This window comes from Chenopodium album, chromosome 7 (genome assembly GCF_948465745.1).
Source record: "Chenopodium album chromosome 7, dcCheAlbu1.1, whole genome shotgun sequence".
Classification (NCBI taxonomy): domain Eukaryota; kingdom Viridiplantae; phylum Streptophyta; class Magnoliopsida; order Caryophyllales; family Amaranthaceae; genus Chenopodium; species Chenopodium album.
The window spans coordinates 4,727,034-4,753,139 of NC_137840.1; the positions used below are offsets into that span (position 1 = coordinate 4,727,034).

Consider the following 26,106-nt stretch of genomic DNA (forward strand, 5'->3'; position numbering starts at 1 on the left):
AACACCCTCATCAACACTATTAAATTTCATTCCTATTGCAGGTTTTAACTCATTGCGGCACATAGGAAACCATTCTTTTGTTCCTCCGGGAGTTAATATAGGTACTACTGTAGGAGTAGTTGGCACACTTGCATTGGCATTAGAAACATTATCAAGTTGTTCGTTGTTGTTAATTATTTCTGCACAAAAGTAATTTTAACAAGTTAAAAAAAATTTAGAACAAATGAATAAAATTTTAGAACATATGATTTAATATTTAGAACACATGATTAAATCAGAACAGAAGACATTATTTAGAGCATAGATTTAAGACTAAAGTTTAATTAATTATTTACAGCATAATTTGGAACATTAGACTAAAACTTTAGAACACATGATCAAATATTTAGAACACATGATTTTAGACATCCCATTAGAAAAATCAAAACATGTTCCAAAATTTTACTCATTTGTTCTAAAATCAAATGATCCAAATTATTTATCAAATTTCACTCATCAACATTCTCATTTATTACTTTCCGTTGTTTTCCTACCAACATGTTCTAATTTTATACACACATGTTCCAATTTTATACCCACATGTTCTAAAATTTTCAACCATGTTCTACGATTTTGGAACATGTTGTACATAAAAACATCCAAGTTTATAAAAAAAAAATAAAAAAAAAAAAAAAAAAAAAAAAAACTGCTTCATTATTTGCTTGTTCATCCATAATTGTCAACTTAATATAATGAACCTGCAAAAATAAATTCAATCCAAGCAATTAAGTTTAATAAATTCCACATCAAAGAAAAAAACACTCCACATAATCAAACATAAAGCAAACAAATGCTTGATGAAAATGGAACATAATCAAACATAAAGCAAACATAATCGAAAATCGAACAAAATCGCAGCAAACAAAATCATAAGAATTAAAATTGCAGCAAACATAATCAAACAAAATCATATAGTAAATCGAACAAAATCGCAGCAAACATAATCAAACAAAATCGCAGCAAAAAATTGAAGCAAAAAATCGAAAAATCGCATAAGAACACTAAAATTTTCCAGAACACTAAAATCGAAAATTAGAACATCAAATCTGTAAATTTTAACGAAAATACTAAATTAAGATCACTCATTACTAAAATGATAACAAAAATCCAACATTCAAACCATGAAATTCGAAAATTACTGACAAAAATTAAGGAAAAATCTAACAGAACTTTTGTTGATTATTTACCCGAATAATCTATGAAGCTTGTTGATTCTTGCTATTGCTGAAATCTGACAAAAATCGAACGGAATGGTGTTCGAAATCCTTGAATCTCATTGAAATTGAAGCTCGTAGTTTCTTCACTTTGTTTTTCTGATTAACAAGTATATTGATGAAAAGTTTGGTTTTATTAGAGCCGTTGAGATCGTTTGATCCTAAGGCTTAGATTTGTTCTCATATATTAGAAATGTTCTCACATAAGAACCTATTCTCACCGGATCCCTCCCCTATATATATATATATATATATATATATAGGAAAAAGAAGACCCGCTGGTTTCTTGGTTTGAAAGATAGCCTTCATCTTTATATGCTAGTTTCCTCCCTTACTTCCTGCATCACTACCACTGGATCTTCCCTCTCTTTGCATTCCTGCTATCACATTTTCCGGAATTCAACGCCGTCGCTATTTCATCATTCAGGTCTCCTCTTCTCTCTCTTTTTTTCCTCTTCTGATTTGTGACTGCCACTGTTTCCGGCGGTCGCCATTCCGTCGGAGGTGGCGGTGATGATGATAGCTCAACTCTTCTTTTAATTTTGCAAATTACTACATATAATGCAATTTCAATAAATTAACATACTAATTTGTAGTTATATGATATTATTTTTAAGATTACATTATGATTTTCAGATCTAATTTGATGTTTGATTGTACTTCCCATTTGTAATCTGCTTGATCTAGTTCATCTACTGTGTAATTTTGATAATCTTGTTAAATTTCGGACTTGATAATTTAAGTTAATTAGTTACTTCGTTATCATTGATTACCAGTTTTTGAACTCTGATCTTCAATTTTCAATTTTGAATTGGAAATTGTGTGTGAGATTGAGATAATAATACGATTATGACTTGCAAACTTATGACAGGTGAAATTTATTGCTCAAAAATGGCTGCTAAGCCCTCCATAATCGCGCTGTTCGATGTCGATGGCACACTTACAGCTCCTAGAAAGGTGGTGTTTCTTTTCCCTCAATTCTTATAATTGGAAACTATACATTTATTGTTTTTTATTATTGTAATGTATATTTCTATTTGCTGAATTATGGATGTTAGTATGATTTAATTTCATCGGTTTTAGATGGTTTTGCGTGCAGATCTGCATCTCAAACAATATAATTATGTTGTTATAGAAAAGGAACTTTGAAGTGTGATTTGCAATACTCAATATTTTTTGAAAACTTTCCCTGATTTCGCTTTTTCATTGGCAGGAGGTAACGCCTGAAATGCTGGAATTCATGAAAGAATTGCGAAAGGTACATTCTTGAAGTTTGAATGCTCCAAAGTTGCACAGCTCCACTGCCTTATCAAATTTAATTTTAGAAGTGTTTGATGTTAAAGAAAGTCAAAATTTGCACTGTGTTTTGAAATTAAATGTTCTATTTGTTTCTCATCTCATTCAAATCCAATATGCACAATATATGCCAATTAGATTGTATGTCGAGCAGCTAGTATTGATGCAGCTATTCTAATGAAAAATTAAGAAAAGTTAAAGGGATAATAACTTCTCCCTCTGTTCTAGACTTCATCTATCTCAGATTAATTTGAACACCTCTTACTTAGGAAAATAATGGGAAGAAAAGAAGGCCCTGTAGCCCTGTAGTCGATGATAAAATGTGTATTCATAATTAATATTTAGCAGTAGAAAAAGTTGGGGAAATTCTTCATCTATTATAACCCATGGCTTACTACAGGTTGTTCCTGTTGGTGTTGTTGGAGGATCGGACTTAATTAAGATATCTGAGCAACTTGGAAAGACAGGTCAGCTTATCAACACATTATTTTCTGCACTCTTTCTGTCATCTTTAATCGTTTTTCTGCAGACAGAATAGTAAATTCTGAATTCTATTTGTCACCAAACGTTGTATTGGGTTTTATATATATTGAATTGGTATCCTATCACTTACAAATTTCAATCCTTATCTTGAAATATAGTTAGGTTTGGATGATCAAATAGAATAGGAAATTTTTGCTTTGACCTTACTTCTTATACAACTTCATTATCTTTGTTTTGTTTGTACAGTAATTAATGACTATGATTATGTTTTCGCGGAGAATGGACTTGTGGCTTATAAAGATGGAGCAGAGATTGGCATCATGGTAATCATCTAAACCTCGTGTATGATAATATATATACTGAATCTGCTATAACATTGGATCATATCAGTTCACTAAGCATCTTTATCTGGAACAAAAAAGTTTTCATGTTGGAATCTGAAGTTTTTTTAAAGCTTGGTTAGTTTGTTCCTGGTCTTTTAGTTGTTTGCCTCATTTAGCATGTGTTCCAATCAAATGTTGGAGACAATGGATCAGTCTAACTTTCATGTAATTTCTTTTGTTTTTTGATTAACTACTACAGTTTGGTTGCCTGAGCTGTAGAAGAAGTCAGTTTGTATGAACTTATTATGTTGAGAAAAATATATTTGTTCTTTAATTTCAAATAACAAACTTCGCATTTATGATTATTAGACAAATAATGGAAAATAATTAATAAAACAGGTGATTGCATATTGTTGATATATACAATTACTTTCCTATTTACCAGACAATCATAAGCTTCCTATTATATGCATATGTTATAAATTGTTTATATATGTTTTCTATAAAGGAAGCTTGGTAATTGGTGTGCAAGAGAAATGCCAAGTGTTTTAGTGCTCTGCTTTTTATTTATGTGTTAGTATCATGTCTGTGTGTAGATGAAATAGTCATATTGATAAGGTTTCTTTTTAGTCATACTGATAAGGTTTCTTTTTAGAGTAGAATAGTGTTGAAGATTTCAAGTTTACATACTTCCCATGTCTAATGAGCGTGTGATGGTGTTGCAGAGCTTGAAGAAACTTCTTGGAGAAGAAAATATCAAGGTAAGAGTAGATGAATTGAAGAGTTGATGAACTTCATATAAATAGGAATAGAGGATGTTATACTTGAGGTCTTGAGTGAGGTCATATCAGGATTCTAGTTGAACACAATCAAGTCATGAATGCTTGCTGATGGGGATTGTCTAAGAGGAACACCATGGTTAATATCATTAATTTGGATAATAATTGTATCAGGGTTGCTTGATGGATAATGGGCAACTTTAGGTATGGTTTAGTGTTAGAAAGTCCTGAGAGTTAAAGTGTTGGACATGTCTGAACCGGTCAGCCCTGCTGTGGATTATTGGTATGTGTATTAATTTACTGTATAGTGTTGTTGAGTTTACAGTATGTTGTTTCAGGAGTTCATCAATTTTACGCTGAAGTACATTGCAGACTTGGATATTCCTATAAAAAGGTATCTGTGGATGTGTATGAATCTTCAAATATATTTCTTTATACCATTGCAAGACCATTACTTATTATTTTTGCCAATCAATATTTTCAGGGGAACATTTGTAGAGTTTCGAAATGGGATGATTAATGTTTCACCTATTGGGAGAAATTGTAGTCAAGAAGAAAGAGATGAATTCGAAAAGTATGACAAGGTAGTACCTTGGTTTTCCTGTGCATATACTCTCTTAGATAGATAAGATTTGTTAGCTTTTCAATGATCATCTTTAAGGATTATATAACATCTTGTACAGGTCCAAAAAATACGTTCAACTATGGTTTCTATATTGCGTGAGAAATTTGGTCACTTAAATCTGACATTTTCAATAGGAGGGCAGATAAGCTTTGATGTAAGTGATTCTTAATCTTTTTAAAAGCTGTTAAAATTACCAATGAATAGAAATTCTCATCTAGGTCTTACATGTTATAGGTTTTTCCTCGAGGTTGGGATAAGACCTATAGTCTGCGGTACCTTGAGGATTTCAGTGAGATTCACTTTTTTGGTGACAAAACTTTTGAGGTGAGGTGTATACTTAATTTTTATTAGTTTTACTGATCTCCAATGCCTACATTCTCTGTCCATTGTGCTGTATATTAGTCTACTATTGTCTCACTTTTGTTCCTTCACTTGCTTCATAGCAATAGTGTTGAGTTTTTTCTTTCAGCATGTCATATGGGTACATTGTGTGTTGTAGACTGGTAATTTAGACAAATTCAGAAAAATTGCTGTCAGGCAATTTCAGGTTATAAATAAAAAGGGCTTAATAAAGTTTAATTAAGCTCAATAAAGTTTATAAAAGCAAAAATCAGGTGAATAGAAGAGTATTGGGATTTGGGACTTAAGAGTAAGTGTTGGATTGTTGGTTAGATAATCAAGAGATTTAAACACAAGTGTGTTGAATACTTTGATATGGATTTTTCTCTCTGTGTACAAAGATGGTACTTCGTTATTATGAGGATTTAGCCTCCTTTCCAATAAGTGAGGAGAATACACGTAGCAGCCTACTTTGTTATACACAATTTGTCCTCGTATGTTAAGTATACATATCTTGACGTTAGGTAAACCCTATATTATAAATTCATAATTAACTATCAAACCCTAATGTTCTAGATAAATCCTTAGATGTAACTACACTAACATCATGCATTGTCGCTCTTTTCTAGGCAAATCCTTTAATTATCCCTGACAATTCATTCTAGATTATTCTTCTGAATGCTTTTCCTGAAACTCTTAATAACTCATTTTCTGTATGCAGAAACCTGAAATGAAACTGTTCCACCAGTGCCACCAAACAATTCTTTCCATAACCCCATAATTAAATTATCCATGCTTAGCAATCATGTGTGGTATCCTCAAAAGTGAATTCCTATGGGGGACATGCTTCTCTAGAGGCAAGAATAGTGCCCCATTGTTAAGGAGCTAAGTCAGTTGGCCTATGATTTAGGAATAATGTCGAGACTCATGACTAACATGAGTATATTTTATGGGTTTATAAGATAAACTTTTTGGACTGGTGTGTCTTGCTAAAATCATTGAAGACATAGGCTTCGTAACTTTAAGAAAATAACAAGTTGATAATACCTTTTCTGAAGTATAGTACCTGTTCAAATACTCCAACATATGTTTAGTTAAACACCCAAATGGATAATTATGTTGGTTATTGTGCTTGCTTTATGTTTTTGGTTCAAGTACTTTGATTATCGGTTCCTTTTTTTATTATTATATGACCTGATCATGTTGCAATTTAAAGTAAGTGTACATCTTGGCAGCATCTAACTTCCAGCATTCGAAAGATTACGAGACGTATGAAAGGATAACATTGTTCTGTTTCATTTTAAGAGTAGTTGCATCAGTAGTCCACTGTTGACACCACAATAATGTGTATCGCAATCTTTGTTTTTCTATAACTAGGTTCTGGCTTCCTTTTGCAGGGTGGAAATGATCATGAAATCTTTGTATCTGAGAGGACCATTGGTCATACAGGTGAGCTAATTCTATTGATTTTATATATAAATGATTGTCAAGGTCTGAGGTCCATCTCTTTATGCAACACTATTGGTCTTATATTACTCTTTTTATGTTAAAGTGGTTACTCGGTATCATCCTTGAAACACATTGTTTTTGCTGATTACTCCGTCCATCCCTTAGAGTTTGCCTCATTTTACTTTTTAGGCCGTCCCTAAAACATTGCCACATGCTTTAAATGTTCATGAGTAACCACAACTTTACTCACGCACACTTTATTGTTAATCCCACCACTTTGTTCCCTCATCATGTCCACCCTACCAGATCTTAACGAAGTATTATAGAAAAATTGGCTTTGGTACAAGCAATTGGGGACAGAGGGAGTACTAACGTGTTCAAGGTTAACACAATGTGCTTTATGACATTTTGCATAGGTTTATTATTGTGTTTGAGTTGTACTAAAATCAGTTGTTTTACAATTCTCAGTTACCAGTCCTGAGGATACAAGGAAGCAGTGTACAGAGATCTTCCTGACCAAGAGAGAATGAGACATCTGCAAGACTGCAGACTACATCATATGCTGACACTAAGTTTTTCTAGAAAATGGACTACAAACCTATACTGAACATTATATTAAACAAGCAAAAAATTCATATAAGCAAAATGCTGAAATTCATCATATACCTGTATTATTTGTATAACGTTGTAGGAAGAGAACTTTTATTTTTCCTGGTAAATGGCGTCAAGGAATTTATGCAAGCCTTGCCACTTTACTACATTGTATTTTTTGTTTTTGTTTTTTTGTGACATTGGTGTACTTCATTGTACGGAGCACTTTAAAGACAAATGCTTGGTGTAATAGGGAATAAACATACGTTTTTGCTCTTACTGAGGAACACAAGATAGAAAATGTACTTTTTGAAGTGCGAGATGAGAGCATGAGAGTGCTTGAAAGGGTAAATGACTAAGGGTCTATTCTCATACGTTTATTTTCAGCTCAATTCAGTTCAGCTCCTAATTTTTTTCTCTTATAAAATATTCATTTCAGTTCAGCTCAGCTCAATTCAGTTCAGCTGAGTTTAGTCTATGAGAACATGCCCTAAGTATGTAAGTTAATGCTGCTAAGGAGCAGATCAGATTGTAACCATTTCTAAAATTGTTCAGATTTGTAGATCAGATTGTAACCATTTCTAAAATTGTTCAGATTTGTAGCGAAAAGCATGTTTAGTATAGTATTTTTGAGTGGTGGAAATGAAATCAATCAATCATTTCCATTACCTAATACTTGGTATGAGAGGCATGATAAATTGATAATACACTCCATTTTCTAGGGGTGACTATCACCGGGTAATTCTTATCCTTGCACCGTTCAAGCTTCAAGGATTCCAAATCAATCTTTGCACAACATATATTGTACTTCGTAATTTGGTAATATCAATTTGATAAAGTATACTCTATTACGGAGTACTATTAAACATGGTAATTTGGTAAGCAAAGTGTTGCCTTGTGAATGACTTTATGCTGTTATGTATGCAAACATTAAGTACTATCTCAAACATTAATTTGGTAATTGATGTAAAATTGATATACGAGTAATATCTCAAACTTTGTGACTTTAGATAGCTAGTAGCACGATAGTTACCACCAAGGCCGACATTATAAGCAATTCCAATGGTTGTATCTAGGGACTTAATTGCAATTTCAATAATTTTCTAGCTACTAGTTTGACCATTGAAGCTAGAAAACTCAATTAGCTTGGCTTTGCTTGGGAGTTAAACTTACCAAAGTAAAATGCTCATTGCATCAATTAAGTTTTTTCCATGTATTTTCTATCCAACGACTACTACTAAGCTAATAGCTAACCATTAGAGCAAAAATAGCTAAAGTGATAATTAGCTTAAAATCTTATGTGGCATGGCAAGCTAATTGTCAAATTAGTTTGTCATTGGCAGTGGCGGATCTAAGAGAGAATAATGTGCAATGTTTTTACTTGTTAGTTCTTTATTTCATCTACATACATCCTCCGTTCCTTTTGTATTAATACGAATCTTTAAGAAAAATGACTATATTTTCCTTTACTTATAAATCATAATTTGTGGTTACAAAAGGCGATAAATGGTGTCAAAAGTTTAAACTATTAGAATAAATATTACAGTTTATACCTTACCCATGAATTTCATTAAATATTTGCAAAAAGGGGATCCCCTTGGGAGCCAAATACATCCGTCAATGGCCATTGAAGTTGCTCTAAGCGTAAGCAGGAATTGCCTAGGACCCAGGTTAGGGAAGGAACCCAAAAAAAATGAAAATTTATATAAATTAAAGTGAAGGGCTCTTGTTTACATTTTTTTTTTAGGACCCATAAAAATCATCATCAAGGCCCATCACTAAAGATTAAAAAAATAAATATACAAAATCATATCTTTTCCCACCACTATTACATACTACCTTTGTTTCTTTTTAGTTGACACGTATTCTTTTATAGAAAGTTTTTTTTTAGTTGATGTTTCTTTTTGGGGTAAATTTTTTACCTTGCATTTACAAACTACCCCACTTGCTTTTTCATTCTCTTTCACTCTCTCTCCTCTCCTTAATATATGTGCCTAAATCAAACGCGTCAACTGAATAAAAACGGAGGAAGTATTAGGCTTATTATAGTAACCATAAGTCTATGTTTCTCTGTTATTCTCCTATTAACACGTCACATTTTCCATTGCTTTTTATAGATTTAATAAAGTATTATGCAACTTGCTTGCTAGAGTTGAACACTAGATGATTTTGAAACTTTTCTATAAGAGCATTGATTAATATAAGAGCCACACCCAATTTATCTCCTTGATAAACATTTAAACGGGTCATTTAAACATTTAAACTCTTCTTCTAATCGATGGCTCTTCCTTCTTCGTCGTTGCTCCATCTTCCGAAGGGTTTAGGAGGTTTGGGAATTCGCAGTATTGCCCCTTTTAACTCCTCCCTGTTGGCCAAGCAGAGTTGGCGGCTTATTCAGTGCCCTCAATTGTTGGTTTCCCGACTTCTGTATGCGAAATATCCGACTCTTCATTCCATTGATGCGATCTCGGTTTCTCGTCCCTCTTGGGGTTGTAGGGATCTTATGTCGAGATTTATTCCGTGTTGTCGAAGGGTCTATTTTGGAAGGTTGGTTCAAGTTCAGGTTCTCGTGTTCGTATTTTGGAAAATTCCTGGGTGCTGGGGGGACCGGTTCATTTTAAGGATCTTCCGACTGAGTCAATTCGACCGACTCTTGTGTCTTCTTTACTTGATCCGCGTTCTTGTGTGTGGATGCTTCTATTATTCATGGCCTGTTTGAATCTAGCTCTGCTGCTAGAATTCTTTCGTTGGATCGGCCAGTGCGGTTGATGGATGATTTTGTTTACTGGAAGTTCACTAGGGATGGCGTTTATTCAACAAAATCTGGTTATGCACTTCTTTGTGATCCTAGGGTCTTGTCTAGTAGTCAATCTCAAATTTCTCTGGCATGGTGGAGGAAGTTTTGGGCTTTACCAATTCTTCCTAGGTGGAAAATCTTTGGTTGGATATTGCTGCATGACGCTCTTCCTTTAGTGACTATTCTCCATGCTCAAGGTCTCCCTATTGATCCAGTTTGTGCTTTTTGTCATGCGGATGTGGAATATGTGTCTCATACATTCAGAGATTGTCCTGTTATCTGCAGTCTTTGGCTATTTGGAGCGTTGGGCATTCAATGGGATCTTATGCAATTATTTCCTTCGTTTGGTGTTTGGTTCTCGTGTACAATTTCTCATATTTGGTCATTGAAGGACCGGAAGGGTATTGCTTCATTATTTGCTCTTCTCTGGGCAATTTGGATTTCTCGTAATCATCTGAGGTTTAGGAAATCTGGTTGGTCGCCTGGGACTATTATTGGTTTGGCGTCAGGGTGGTTTCTTTGTGCTATGCAGGCTCAAACTTGGAAGAGGTCTTCGAAGTCTTCTTGTTTGGTTCGTTTGGAGGATAAGAAGGATGTCCGATGGCATTGTCTGCGAGGGTTACCTAATATCTCTCCAACGGCTTGTTTGATCATATATGGGGCCTGGGATTGTTCTACTTATAGGGCTGGAGTAGGCTAGATAGTCCGTGAGCTTCATTCTTCTAAGGTACTAGGAGGTGGATGTCGGGCTTTTATGGCAAGTTCAGCGTTGCAGTCTGAGCTTCAAGCTTGTGTTTGGGGTTTGGAGTTTGCTATCCGTAGAGGCTACTTGAAAATCCGGGTTTATACAGATTGTGCTGCCCTACATGCTCTTTTTCCTCCTTTTGGGTCAATGGAAATTTCGGCTTGGTGGCTCATTCAGGAGATGCGGGCTTTGGTTCAATCCCTTTTGGTTTGTCAGGTTCAACAGGTTCCTCACTGGTTAGCTGGTTGTGTCCGGCGTCGTTAATTGTTGTATTTTTTGTTTTAGCTTTTTGGTTGACATATGTTGTATTTGTTTGTTTTCAATTTATTTGATAGCTCTTTTTTTTTTTTTTAAAAATGGTCATTTTATCAACCAAATGAAGGCTAATTTTGTCATTCTTTCCATCTTCTTCCTTCCGTCATTTTTCCATCCACCTACTGTCATCGACTTCTTCCTCTTTCAACTACCTTCACCTTCTTCTTCCTCATCCTCCCGCTCACCGTCATCCTCTTCCATTTCCAACACCACTATTTCGAACATTGGTACACAAACACCTTCATCTTCATTCTTTGTCTCCACCGATACCAACTCCACTTTTTGTGGCAGATTTGCTGCCATTTACATGAAAACCTTAAGTAGAAGGTCAAGGAGATTCCCTTCTACTAATTGTGAGCTTTCTCCACTAATGATGAAGTAAGAAATTTGGCATCCATTTTTTTCGTAACTTGTAGCCAAACAGTAAGAAACAATAGGCGAATGTCACTTCATGCAAGTGCCTAAAAGTAAAAGTACATTTGGCAAATTAATTGTTAAAATAATGAACATTACTCATTTTATTTACCAATTTGCCACCAGATTAACGAAATTCATTAATCTTGATGATCAACTTAGATTTTCTCTTATTATAGGTGGTTTTAATAATATATACTTACATTCAAAAAAATTATATAATTCAAAAAAAAAAAAAAAAAAAACCTCTATAATTAATAATTCATTTTAAAACTATAATACTATTAAACGTGGGCATCGTGCCGTGCCTAGGTGAGGCTCGTGCCGTGCCAAATTTTGGCACACCCCAGTCCACGGCACGACACGACCCACGTGCCTGGCGGGCCGTGCCGTGCCGGGCTGCGGGCTAGCCCATTTTTTTTATTTTATAAATATATATGTTTATAAAAAAATCGATACATATTTTTTTTAACAACTTAGTTTATATAAATAATGTTTATGTTAATGTTAATATATTATTTTTTGAACAACTTTAATTTAATTAAGTTTATAAAAATAATTTATATTTAAGTTTAAACATACATTACTTATATAAACTTAATTAAATAAATTAATTTAATATAAATAAACATAATTAAATAAGTTTATATTATTTATTACTTAAATAAGTTTATTTAATTAAATAATTTTATATAAATAAGTCTATACAAATAAACTTAATTAAATAAGTTAATTATAATTGGGCATGGGCCGTGCCACGGGTCGTGTCGGCGACCGTGCCACCCGTCGTGCCCATGTCGGATTTAATTTTTTGTTCACGGCACATCCCACGGCCCACAAGTGGCTCGTCGTGCCGGATATTTGACAATAATTTCCACAATGATCTTGTGAAATTCTTGATTTTGGTACAATACTTTAAACTTTTTTGTTAATGGTAAGAAAAAGGGACTCAACCAAATGAAACTCACGTGGTTTGACCGTTTGATGCTTAAACATTAGGAATATGAGATTGGAAGCAATGTCACTCCTCCACAAACTCAAAGATTTTGTTATGAATTTCTAAATGTTTATAATTTTTTCAAAACTTTTTTTTTTTTTTTTTTTTTTTTTTTTTTTTTTGGCATAATAGATAATTCAAACAAATTTTTTTTTTTTTTTTTAATTTAATTTAAAATCTCTCCATATTTCATCCCCTTTCTTTCTCTGTTCTCTCTCTCTCAACCCAAAACCCCCAAAAAACCCCAACGCAAAACCGAAGATGAGCTCCCCTTTCAGCAACACCAACACCACCACCCCAAACTTCGACAATCTCCTCCTTCAATCTCTAATGGGTCGTCTTCAACTCCGCCAACAACCACCTTCTCTTCAACACAACCACCCTCTTCTCTCTCAATCCTTCGAAGACCTTCTCCTCGACGCCGCCACCAACGGCGGCCGTCTCTCCGACTTCTCTTTCTCCGACGACGATGATGGTGACTTCTCCGATGGTTGCGACGCCAAAACCCATCTTTCCAAGGAAGAATCCAAGCTTGAAAAGGAGCTTATTAAGGTTATTCTTGGTGGGAATACGGAGACCTTGAAACCCAATTCAGGGCAAGCTGTTGCGATTGGAGAGCACCATGTTTGTGTTGGGTTTCATGAGGAAAACGGGTCGGATTATCGGGTTTGGGAATGGCATGGTCATATTATGCTGTTTGATGAGGAGAATGGGTATACTCCTGAGTATATTTATGGGAATTACTTTGAGAGATTGATGGGTAAAGGTAAGAGAGAGAAGAAGGAGAAGGAGGTGGTTGTGGAGGTGGAGGAGGAGCAAGAGGAGAGTGAGCAGAAGGTGGAGAATTTGGGTTTGAGGGAGTTGATTGAAGGGGGTGATTCGCCTGGGAGTCGGATTCTTCATCAAAGCCGAAATGCCGGTTCGCCGAGGTAATTTGTCATGTTTGTTTATATATTCATGTTGATTTAAGTTATTTGTTTATTTTGTAGCTATTCTTGTATGGTTGTGTGAGTCCTGAATTAATTGGACAAATTGAGTTGAGTGATGAATGTGAAGTGAATGTGTTAGGTATTAAAAATGCAAGTATTTGAGTTGATTGATACCTGTGGAATGGATGTTTGGTTACAATATGCAAGTGTTTGTGATGACTAGGATGAGCCTCTGATTAATGTTGTTATCTTTGCTTGTTTCAAAAATAATACTATGGAGCAAAAATGTGGAGGATACTAGTAGTAGTAATCCTGATTTCGGATTGCCATTGGTTGAAGTCTTGCTATTATTTTGCGGCAATCATACTTGGTTGTTTCGAGGGTACGATGTGTAGCCCATTAAGATGTAAGCTTTAGCTAGTAGAATCTGATTAGCAAATGAAAATGTTTTCTTGAGGTTATGATTGATGCTTAATGAGAACAATTTTGATAAATTGCAAACTTGCTAGTAAACCAGCAACCTTGAGGAAAATAGGAAATGCATCTAACTAAGCTGCTAAGATGCTGATAATAGCTTAAGTAACGATTGAAGTAGTTGCTTCTGCAGTAGTTTTTCTCAATCGAAAAGTAAGATTTCCTTTTTATCTCTTTTTTCTTCTTGGGGTTTGGGTGGATGGGGGATAGGGAATAGAGGAGTTACTGAGTCATGTCGCTTAGCTAGTGACGAGACATTAAATGGAAGCAAAGTGAAGATTTTAGGACCTTTGGGTGCCACACAGAGCTCTTAGATGAAGTTCATTCAGTGAAGTCTCATGATTACATCTTAAAACAATTGTTCTTACCGACAAAAAGATGATGTTTATCTTGGTGGTTTTCGAATCATCCATTTGACCTATTGTTACAGAAAAGGAAATTGAATAAAATAGCAACCCCTCCACGACTACCCTCTCTCCTCCTCTCTACCATAACCATTGCTTCCCCAGTACCACCCCCTACCCTAACTTTCACACCTGCTACTACTTCATTTCCCAATACGGTACCGCCCTAATGGTAATTCAGTACTCTGTTAGTCTGCTGCTCCATCTCTACTACTGCAGCTGCTGCCAATTTCTCCCACACTTTATTTAGAATTCCGACAAAACTACAAAAGGGTCCACTCAGCCTATCCAACAACAACACCTATCTGCAAACCATGAAGTTCATACAGCATCTCTGGTTTACACCACTAGTCCACTAGTGGTCGATACTGTTCATTCAAGTTCTGAATTTGGAACTCTTTTTTTTTTTTTTAATCAAAATTGACAGCCAAAGGTCTGTTTTAGAGGTGGTAGCAGTGCAGCTCAGATAGTTGAATAGGTGGCAGAGGAGGGAATCAGAGAAGACAAGGATTGAGACTTGAGGAAATGTCTAAAAGAGGGATATCTTTAGTTCTTGACCATTGAACATGTGGTATTAAGTGTGGCATTTTAGGTATGACTTATTCCAAACCCTTGCATTAGTTTTTCTAATGATACGAAACTTCTCAACCACTCAATGTAACTCATAAACAAAGCACTCTTAACTTTTAAAGCTTTTCTCATTTGGGTCTTTTGTTTTCCGGCATTCCCTCTTGGCCCATCCAACTAGTCAATTGGAACATTCTTGAATTGTGCCAGCACTCCACCTTGAGCCAAATTGTCAGATGGGTCATCTTCTCTCCTCTTTTGAGTCTTTCCTCATCACTTCTTCTCTTTGAAGTTCTTCCACATCAATGGAAATTGTATACAATGAATGAGTAACCTTGATTTGGATTGTATTGACGATGGCAATTTTCTTTTGCATTTAATTATCTAAATTATGCTCTAGAGTTTTCGCAGAATTTTCAGTGAGTGCTTTTTATACGAGGCACAAGGTCATAACACTGATTAGGGCTTTTTGATCAATATTCCCGCCTGTTTTTTAGAAGATGAAACACTTGGATCTTTACACTACTTACATACTCTACTTTCACTATCTTTGGAGATTTATGAGTAGTTTTTATACTTAATGGAAAATATAGCCATGTGAGATCTTGTTAGAAATTTAGAATCGTCTTAATTTATATTTCTAAAATACATAGTTTTATAATTTGTACTTATTGCTAATTAGAGAAATTAATGGTGGAATATATGCATTGGCAAGCATGAATAGAGAGGTGTTTCATCAAAAATTGGATGAAGTATTACCCTTATTTTTTTTTCGCCATATCTTGATGAAAATGCCTTTCAATTTTGTGATATTGGGTAATAGGAATCGTAGCCCCGTCTGGATGGTGTCCTATTACTCTAGTAGTATCATCGTTGCCGAGTTCACCTAATCACCTTAAACAATTTTAATAAATTCTGTATTATTTTTACTGTTAAGGTCATTGGAAGATATATACTTTTTGCTAATTTTGATTTAGTATGTCAGACGTGATGGGTAATTAGATTGTTATTTGATTTGGAAACTGACGATTGCATGAGTTAGAATATAGCTATTGTAATGCCTAACTAAATTAATATAGATGTGAGGGTTTTAGGTATAGATCATAAAATCACTACATGAAGAACCTAGACTATAATTCAACTTCTTGGTTGCTTATACTTTCCCTGTTGCTCAAATGGGAGGTTATTATTTATGCGTAACCTAGTAATATACTGAAGGGTATATAGGTTAATAAGGTAATCCCAAGGTTTTAAAACTTTCATTATACTTCCTCCGTTAACTATTATCTATAAATGGATGCTAGCTATTATGTGCATCAATTTTTTTTCCATATATAGTAACTTTTTTCCACCAAAACTTTATTTTACTTTTTTTTATAACCTCAATTACATACTTAAAACATAATTAATTAAAAATTAATCTAATCTAATTTATTTAAACTTATCTAATCTTTAAAAAATCATAAAATTTCTCCACATCCATCTTCTTCATCTTCCTCGTTATCTTTCTCTCTCCTCCTTCATCATCTTGGGGTTGGTGAGTTATGGGCAGTGATGGATCTATGTTGTAACAACTAACAAGGGGTTGCAGAAATTTGATATAAATTTTCTAAAACTGCAAACTAATACTAAATGCCTACAATTGCTACAGTGGTAAGAGCAAGTTTATATCATCATCTTGAGTCTTAAGGCTTATGTTTAAGACTTTCCCCATTTTTCTTTTTAAATCTCAAGCAAATTTTTCTTTTTAAATCTCAAGCAAATCTCAAGTTGAGTCTTAGAAATTTTTCAAGACTCAACTTAAGACTTGATATTGGGACCTACCTCAATTTTATTTTTATTAACTTTTTTTTTTTTTTTTACACTTTTCTACATATAATGTCATATATTTGAGTCTTAGGGCTAAAGTGATAAACTTGGGCAAATCTTAGTGAGTCATAACAAGAATTTGATGACATTTTTTTTAATGGAGACCACCAAAAATGATGTCACATCTAATTCTTAAGGCTAAACTTGCTCTAAAAGGAGAATTAGCTAAAGTTTTGATTGTGCCCCAGGTTAGGGGTTCAAACCCCACTTCTTTATTTTACATTGTTTTTTTTTCCCTTTGTAAACACTTTAACTATCCTGATCGATTTCCCCCTGAACTTTATTTCTTTTACTACGTACAGGAATAAAAAAAGCATTCATAGGATTTAAAAGTAATTTAAATTTCTCCATTACTTATATCAATAAAGATGATTATATTTTTTTTTGCATTTTTCACAAATTATTTACGAATTATTGAGTATTTATTAATTGTAATGCTAAATTTAGATACGAATTGTCTTTTAAAAAAAAATACAAATTGAAGTACAAAATTACTACTTCCTACGTTTTTCTTTTATTGCACCATAAGGACTTTTACACTATTCACTTAATCTTCTTTGACCATCTTTTGAGATTTATCCATTAGGAAAAACATAGTCATGTGGGATCTAGTTATATTCGTCTCGAAATCTACTTTCAAATATCAATTTTTTATAATTTTTATAAAAGTATAATTAAAGATATTAATAGCCAAGTAATGCATTGGCAAGCGTGAAACCACTTATGGTGCAATAAAAAAAAAGAACAGAGGATGTAGTATCAACACCATTTGTGCATTTTTTTTATACAATATTGTAATTGTTTTTTATAAGTATAATATATCTTTTTTTAATAAGTTTTTAGTCAAATGTATCCATGTCCAATATCACATTGTCAATAATTAAGGAGCACAACAATGTACTAACACATCAAATTGCATCCAAAAAAATCACTCGGTTTATTTTTTTGCTTATTGTTTTTGGGGAATTTTTCAATACAAATCACTAAAATAAAGTCCGGTATTAATTTATGTTTTAAATTTCTTAAACTACTCGTACGTGCTACCCTTGATTGGAAGTAAATCCTGTATCTGCCACTGGTTATGGGTGGTGGGTTTTGTGGGTGGCATAGGCGATGTGGGTGGTTGGGTGCGAGTCGTGGTGGTAAAGGCGGGTGTTTAATTGTGGATAGCTATCTTGGATTAATTATCCTCTCTCTCTCTCTCTCTCTCTCTCTCTCTCTCTCTCTCTTCCACCTTAATTACATACCCTTACTTTTAATTAAACCTCCTTAAAAGTTTTGCCTTGGAGTTCGTGAAACTCCCCTTTGTTGCAAATTATAGTTAATGGAAGCTCATTTATACTCCATATGTCTTAAATATGTTAGTTAATTTGAGGGTTGCATCAGGATAATGATAACAACGTAAATTTTGCAAATCCGTACTACCACCTATTTATTTATTAAGTGATTTAACTTTTCTACCCTTATTTTAATGATTTTATTTTATAATTGGGATACCTTTAGAAAAATTGCATATATATATTTATATACATCGTATATTGATATTTACTTTATTGTTGATTTGTTTAATGTTCAAGTTAAAATCCCAGGGACTTTGTTAGGTTTTTGAATTGATTTCAAAAGACATGATTTGGATAGGTGATGAATGGGAGGGGGTCTTCTTTTGATTAATTTATTGATAAAGGTATTTTCTTCTTTTGTGCCCATGCAAACAAGTGTTTTTTAATGATGAATGCTTAATGATGCTGTTTGGTTTGACTTTTTGGAATTGAGTCAAAGTCCATTTTATATATTTAATGTTTAAAAGGCTTTTCAATTATGGAATTTCTTACTAAAGGGTTCTATCTCTACCCCAATACTATAGAATCTCATATCGACCTCGCCCTCGAAGATTTACAATCCATTTCATTAATGAGATGTATAACTCATTCCAATAGTTACCCAAACAATTTCAGACTAGTATGAGATTTTGAATTCATACTTCCTTAGTATGGGATTCCATACCATACCATTTCATTTCGAAACAAAAGACCCCTAAATGAGAAGTATAATGTTAGATCTGCTAAGAATTGTTGAATTATTAGTTACATTATTTGAACTATAAACCCAAGTTTATTGTGAAATTTCCTTATTGAGAAAAATAGTGGAATGTAAGTATCTTGGCTCTTTGGGGCCTTATAGACCTCCAAAAAGAAGTTTACTTGGACTTGGGTTTCTAACAAAATTGTCTTTTTCTTTTTCTTGGCTCCTTGGAAAGTGGCAAACATAGATATTTATTTAGTTCCTTGAGACATGGTTGGAGTTAAAAAGTTAAAGTACAAGTTAAGGGAGTAATATGTGACGGATGAATAGTGCTCATGTTTTTGTATTAGGAGTGGATTTGTTTCCCCTGCCACTCTGTGTCTGGCACTTAACCTCTAACTGTAATAGACTGGGTTTGATTAACGAAATTCACTCAAATCGGAAGGACTGGTTGTTCATAGAATCAATCGAAAGATTACAAGCGATAGTGGTAGTAGCTTGAGGCTACAAGTCTCCAAGCAACTTGAGGTTTCAACTCTCTTGTGTTTGCCTTACAACTTTTCTGGATGCCTTTCCTAAAGATAATTCTACTTACTTATACTCAAGCTAACTTAGCAAGACAATACTCCTACATGTGAACATTCACGAAAATAGCAAAACATTAATAAAGCAAAGAAGAAACTTGCTGCTGGTTTTCCTTAAGCTCCTCTTAATTAGCCTTGTCCTCATCCTCTTTGTTGTAGTTGGCCTCTCTTGCTGTCCCTGTCATTGACTCCTCTTGCTGACTTTCTCCTTGATAACAGTTGCTCTTCTTTTGTGCTTTGGACCTCCTTGTGTAGACCTTTGTGGGCTGACCCGTACCGGTACCCGTACCCTCAAGTGGATCCATGACACTAACCCCATTGCCCCATATAAAAAACCATCTTCTATGTGCCACTCTCAGTCATAGATAACCTCTATCTAGCACCTCTCCACATCCTCACCCACTCCTTGCAATCTCTCTCCTGTATGTCTCTCTCACTAAGATATGAGACGCTAAACTTATTTTCATCAGAGATTAGATGACTTTCTAGGGTTATCCAATGTGCAGAAAGACTGTTCATTTTGCAAAATGCGACTCATCTGTTGTGTGCTACAAATTCAAAAGCAGACAATCATTTGGATTGAAGATAGTAATGCTTATGGCCAGATTATTCCGAGCCACAAATTTCAATCAGACCATCTTTTGGGACAGATGGACTGATTGATTAGTGTTTACTGCTAGCTCCTATTATAGAGGGAGATGAAAGATAGTATCTTAAATATGCAATTGTTAGAAGGAGGTCAACCGTAGTTACATTTCGATTATCATGCCCAGGAAAAAGGATGGGGGGAGACAAGAGGTATCAGATGTTGTATGGATGGCAGCAATAGGGTTGTTGTGATAATAGATGATGATAATGGTGGTGGTTGCCTGGTTGGGCGATGGAGAGATTTAAGTGAATTACTTTCCATTGGAGGGGGTATTATTTGTAATTGTTTACTTTAATTTGGGAAAATGACTTGCCATTCTGTAATCTAGAACAACCCCCCCCCCCCCCCCCCCCCCCCCTCCAAGCTTGTATAAATCCCTTCTAAGGCTTCTATACCTACACCAGTTAGTTAGGGCGTGATTAACCCTACCTCTCTCTTTTTTCTTTTTTTTTTTTGAACTGTATTTTCTTCCTCAAGAAGTCAAGATCAATAAAACCTTCTTCTCACCCACATTAATCTGTGTATTTTGTTGTTCTTCAATAATATTTCTTGCATCCGTCACAGCACTCTACCACATGATTGACAACCACTCCACTTTCATCCCTGTATAATCACTAGGGGAGTCGTAGAAACTTGCTTTTAACCTTATGCAAAAATGCAAAATCAACTCTGGCATATATGATTCCATTGACACCCTGGAACACTTGAAGTTGTGGTACCTCCAGGGCCTTCCTTGACCAATAAAGATCTCCATTAGTCATCCTTTGTGATGCATTGGTCAGCTTTTGATATCTGCACTTTAGCATTTATTGCAATCTTGTTTCGTGCCTTTATTTTCTAAGAGAAAGAAACTGTATCCTTATTTAACAGAACCAATCTATGTTGTGTGACATAAATTACAATATAATTTGGCTATTTATAGTCTTAGACTGAAGTTTCCTTGTTCTTCACTGTAACGGAAAGCAGAGAGCTGATCTAAAAGAAATTGTTCTTTGTTGGTGAGAATCAAGATATGACCTCAAATTAAATTTTACAACATTGTTTGGTTTGTTGCAATTTTATGATTGTACAGGCTACTTGGAATTTTTGTTTCTTACCTTCTTAAGAGTGTCTTGTGGCCTATAAAGAAAGGTTGAATGTTTCAAGATAATCTGCCTCTCAAAGTTCAGTTAGCCTATTGCGCTGCTTTGCTTAGTTAAATGATTTAATTGGCGTTGTTGATACTGCTTATCTAAATTAGTTGGTTGGCATTGTTGATATTTTATACTTTGTTCAAATTCACTTCCCAGGATTGTGAACTTTTAACATTTACATATGTGACTTTGGTTTGCCTTAGGTGTGAACTATGAATGTCGGATCTAGCTCAGAGCAAGGGGGTTAGGAATGGTGCATGCTAGTATGCTACCCCTGACCTAAAAAAAAAAAAAGTCTTTTATGAGTAGTCAATGTTGATAAAGGGAAAGCTTCTTCTGTATGCTATAAATTTACCTTGCCCCAAATTTGACATTCAGTCTCTCTTTTGGTCTTTCCTCTTCTGACTTCTCTGTCACCTGAAATTCGAAAAACGGGGCACCATTCATGAGGACTTCAGGAGTCATATTCATTTTTCTTGTAATTATTTTATATTACTCCGTCAAATATTGCTTTAATGTGTTTTAAATGTAACTGATATTAATATTTACTGGTAGCTTTTCACCTTATTGGTTATGAAATTAAATGGGAGAAAAATACATATTTAGTAAATTTGCTGATTGACAAGGGGAAATCTTTGCTTTATCCACCTTTTTTCCAACACTATATCCCAGATCTGCTGTAGCTGACTCCATTATGATCTTCTTAGCGTTCCTTTCTATAGCAAGTGTCAGCAGTTTTCTCTCTGATATTGTAGATAGCAGATTACTAAGATCACCTGATAAGATGTTGATTAGTCAAATTTCTAAGCCTTGTGATTTGTTAAGCCATATTTGTTGTTGTGCCTCATTTTGATTATTCTTCTTGACATTCCACCACCTGATTTTGATAGAAACAGCCAGCTTTAAATTTTATGGAACAAGTTGATATTTTTGATGTTGCTTACTCTAGTTGAGGATTGATCATTGATCAGTGGTTCTTAAAGCTGTCACGATTATCATCATGCTAATTAATATGTTAAATTTGGCTGATGCAGATGTCTTCAAGATACAAGTGGAAAATGAGGTACTAGAGACTTGCACATCTTCCGAAATTTTCTTAAAGAAAACCTGGATTACCTCTTTGTCTAAGTTTTGGTTTTGATATCCCATTGATTTTGTCACTGCTCGCGAGTGCGATTTTTATTTTTGTTTTGAGTCTTTTGGATGGAGGTAAGGTCTGTATTGTCCATCGGACTGCAGCAAACTTGTGTAATTATTTCCTTTCAAGTAAAGCCTTATGCCTCCATTTCCCATCCAAAAAAGGGAGAGGTTATATCACATACTCGTATACTGCTATTCTATTTTAGTGACATTAAATGGCTGATGGTTAGCCACTATTAGATCTAGTGTGGCCGTGTTGGTGCAAGGGGTATAGATGTACCACCGGATTTAATGAAAACTCTTTTCATAAGTAATACTATTAATAAAAGAAGAAACAGGTGAAGGCGATTCTAGAGAGTTTTAAACACTCAGATACTGGTTGCTCCATCAACCCTCCCTGAATAACAGGATTCGATTTCTTACTGTTGTTCTCTCTCGCCTAATCTTGTTGCATGCATGAATCTTTACAGTTTTTCCTGTACTCAAATGGAACAATTGTGTATAGTGAGGATGTCCAAGTGATATCGAAAGTACTCCGTAGAATTTAGACAAATCTCAGGCACCAAAAAGAAAATTTTCAACGAAGTTTATAAGCTAGCTTTGAATGGCCATATATATTAGATATATTATCCGTAGTTATATTTACAGTTTGGAAAGGGAAAAAAAAAAAAAAAAAAAAAAAAAAAAAAAAAAAAAAAATCTAGTGTGCTTTATTGAAATGCAAAAGGATATGGAAAATTTGGGATTGTGATAATAAAAGTCAAAATTTTGATAGTAGTGTGTAGTAATCCAATATAGATGTGCCTTTACATTATAGACGCAATTGCTGGGAAATAAGGTGGGAGAGAAAATTGATGCGCAAATTTAGATGCTGATTGAGATGGTTTTAGTAGTACTTCTAATAGTAGTTGAGATACATAAAGAAACATGTTGGTTGAAGACTTGTAGTGTTATACGGAGTAGCTTCTACTATTGGTTTTAAAAAATAATAATAATTGTTTGGGTCCAATTATGCTAATTGGGCCTGGTCATTAAATGATTCAATCTATGCCAAGGTCAAGGCCCAAGCCTCCATCTTGCCAAGTCAATATAAAGTCAGCGGCCCAAATTGTCATGGTCAGCCCATGATTAAGTCTAGCCCATTCATTCTCCTTGCCAAGCTAAGGTATAAAAGCCTTCAATTACATCATTTATCATTCATTCACATTCAAGCCTCAAGCATTAACTCTCTTGCATAGCTTTCTCTCTCTAAACACTATTTGACTTCGGCATCGGAGGGGTTTTCCTCGGAACCACCCCCGAGGCCAGTTTACGTGTGTTTGCTGTGCAGGAAACCTTCGGCCCAACATCATTTGGACCGAATCAGTCTTCATCCACTTCATCGGACCTTCGGCAAGGTCCCATTGTTTTCATCCGAAACAATTTGGCGCCGTCTGTGAGGAAGACTTTTAAAAAATCTTCAAGCCAATCAAAATCATCTTACCAAAATCTTAGTAACAATGGCTAAGAATCGCAAGAACAAGCGAGTAAGTCAAGGAGTAGTTGAAAGGCCTACGGACCCTCCTACTCCTACACTATCCCCTTCTCCGGACCGGAACTCTTCTAAGGGTGCCAGCTCGGGAGAAGCATACGGGGAGGATTCCCTATCTCCCGTAATTCATCAATCTCATCATAGGCCGAGTCCACCTCGGTCTAACAACAAAAGTCAGTCCGATCGTAGGACTCAATCAGTGCCTCAAAGCAGACCTTTGAGCAACTACTCTCGCTCTCACACTCAGCCGAGGACCCCTTTAACGGGGCCTAGCTCGGAGGAGGTAGCGAGAGCGCTGGCGGTGCTCATGGAAGAGATGAAGGCACAGAACATGCCTCCTCCTCGTGACCGAACTCCTCTGTGTACCAGGCATCAGCGGAGAAAGCTTGGCCAAGATGGGGAGAAACCTCCCTCCTTCAGGGAGAGAACTGAGAAAGAAAGGAAAAAGAACCCCCACTTCTTCAAAGGATCCTCTACTTCTCGGCCAGAAACTCACAAAAGAAGCAGCTCTGCCTCTCGGCCAGAGACTGTTCGCCGAAGCGCCCTCGACCGGCTCGGCGGCAGGGAGCGGAGTGTGCATAGCCGCCTCTCATTCCCTGTAGCCAAGGCCCGAACTTCCCAGCCAGGGACGAAAACCACTCTTACCTCTCTAAGAGGGCAGAGCGCGGCCCCTTCGGCCAGGAATAAGGGCAAGGCCGTGATGCTTCCCACCAGCTCTCCATTCGAGCAATGGATTCTGGAAGAGCATGTGCCGACGGTTAAAATCCCGTCGCACATTACATACGATGGAACTTCGGATCCGAAGGACCACATCGCCTCTTACGAGGGGCACATGCATCTTTGCCCCAGGTCCGAAGCGACCTGGTGCAAATATTTTCCCACCACTCTCAAGGGGGTCGCACAAGCGTGGATCTCCAAGGGAGTAAAGGAAGACTTTATAACGGGGTGGGATGACCTGTCCACCAAGTTCAAGAGCAAATTCTCCACGGCAAACCGCCGAGAGAAAACCACTGCGGAGCTCATGGGCCTGCAGCAAGGGGAGACCGAGAGTCTCCGGGACTACCTGACTCGTTTCACCAACGAGTCATCCAACATTTCCCGGCTGGATCAAGGGCCAGCCGTCTTTGCAATGCAGAACGACCTTCAGCCAGGAAAGTTCCTTGACTTCATGGTCATGCATCCCCCGCAAACCTTGGAGGAAGCTTTGAACGCCTCGGATAAATTCATCCGAGCCGAAGAGTGGAACAAAACAAAATCCCAACCCCAATCTGGGAGTGGGAAGCAAAAACAACCGTCTGAAGGCCAAGGCCAGAAGACGAAGGGTAAGACAAAAGCCTCGGAACAATCTTCGGCCAACGAGCCGAAAAAGGAAAAATCTACTCCTTTCACAGGTAGATACGAATCTTATACTCCGCTGGCCCTTCCGCGCGCTAAGATTTACAGCGTGACAAAGGAAGAGCAGAGTTATAGGAAGCCGAGACCGCTCCCAGAGTGGTATCAGCGCAAAAATAAAAATTAGTGGTGTGAGTTCCATGAATCACCGGGACACAACACTGAAGAGTGTATCCAACTGAAGGACCAAATCGAGGATATGGTCCAGAAGGGATACTTGAAAAAATACATCGTGGATCACCGCGAGAAAAAAGAGGCTAAGAAGTCCGAGAGGGACTCTCGGCAAGAGCTCGATTTCCCCCGAAAGAACAGCAAAAATGTGGAGGGAAAATTTCCTCCAATCAATGTTATCTCGGGAGGAATATGTTCTAGGAGGGAGCACAAACGTCACCTTAGGGCTCTGACCCATCAGGTGAATAATGCGAGCATTCAGCCGCCCTAGTCGCCGGTGCCGAACATGACGTTCACATCCGCCGACTGTCGGGGGGTGACGTACCCTCATGAGGATCCGCTGGTGATCGTCGCCACGGTGGCCAACCACGACGTCAGCAAGGTTCTTGTTGATGGTGGCAGCGGAGCAAACATTTTGTTCCGAAAGGCCTACAACCAAATCAAATTGAAGCCCAAGCACCTCACGCCGGTACCTTACCCGGTATCCGGATTCAATGGGGCTTCAACTTATACAGATGGGAAGGTAACACTTCCTGTCACCATCGGCTGTGACGAGGCAGCCAGGAACGTCATGACTGAATTCTTGGTCATCGACGCTCCTTCTGTGTACAACGTGATCATGGGGAGACCCATCATTCACGAGATTCAAGGGGTAGTCTCGACATACCACCGAGCTATGTCTCGGATGCTGGCTACCAGTCGTACAAAAGATGATGACGAGGATGAGGAGGAGAAAGAGAGGCAGCCGAGCACAAAGAAGCCGAAAGGCCTGAGTGCTTCGGCTCAAGGAGACCTGGCCAAAGAGAAAGGGCTAGGAAAAGAAAAGGCTAGCTCA

At 36.3% G+C, this 26,106-nt stretch overlaps 2 protein-coding genes across 2 annotated transcripts; both read left to right on the top strand.

The window, feature by feature from the left end:
- The first annotated feature begins 1,519 nt into the window (after positions 1-1,519).
- Positions 1,520-7,417, top strand: LOC145640821 (phosphomannomutase). Its single transcript, XM_081692058.1, has 12 exons — positions 1,520-1,680; positions 2,125-2,210; positions 2,467-2,511; positions 2,950-3,016; positions 3,279-3,355; positions 4,081-4,116; positions 4,473-4,528; positions 4,619-4,718; positions 4,818-4,913; positions 4,994-5,083; positions 6,496-6,547; positions 7,016-7,417. Exons 1-12 carry the CDS (start codon positions 1,569-1,571, stop codon positions 7,075-7,077), a joined length of 879 nt encoding a protein of 292 aa, XP_081548184.1. The 5' UTR covers positions 1,520-1,568; the 3' UTR covers positions 7,078-7,417.
- A 5,175-nt stretch (positions 7,418-12,592) lies between these two features.
- Positions 12,593-22,354, top strand: LOC145640822 (uncharacterized). Its single transcript, XM_081692059.1, has 2 exons — positions 12,593-13,335; positions 22,072-22,354. Exons 1-2 carry the CDS (start codon positions 12,668-12,670, stop codon positions 22,097-22,099), a joined length of 696 nt encoding a protein of 231 aa, XP_081548185.1. The 5' UTR covers positions 12,593-12,667; the 3' UTR covers positions 22,100-22,354.
- Positions 22,355-26,106: the final 3,752 nt, after the last annotated feature.

Excerpts from the sequence above, each read along its gene's own strand:
- LOC145640821 (XM_081692058.1), top strand. The coding sequence starts at position 1,569 with ATGCTAGTTTCCTCCCTTACTTCCTGCATCACTACCACTGGATCTTCC. Across the intron at positions 3,017-3,278 it reads TGAGCAACTTGGAAAGACAG|TAATTAATGACTATGATTAT; the intron begins GTCAGCTTATCA and ends TTGTTTGTACAG. Across the intron at positions 4,117-4,472 it reads TTGGAGAAGAAAATATCAAG|GAGTTCATCAATTTTACGCT; the intron begins GTAAGAGTAGAT and ends ATGTTGTTTCAG.
- LOC145640822 (XM_081692059.1), top strand. The coding sequence starts at position 12,668 with ATGAGCTCCCCTTTCAGCAACACCAACACCACCACCCCAAACTTCGAC. Across the intron at positions 13,336-22,071 it reads CGAAATGCCGGTTCGCCGAG|ATGTCTTCAAGATACAAGTG; the intron begins GTAATTTGTCAT and ends TGGCTGATGCAG.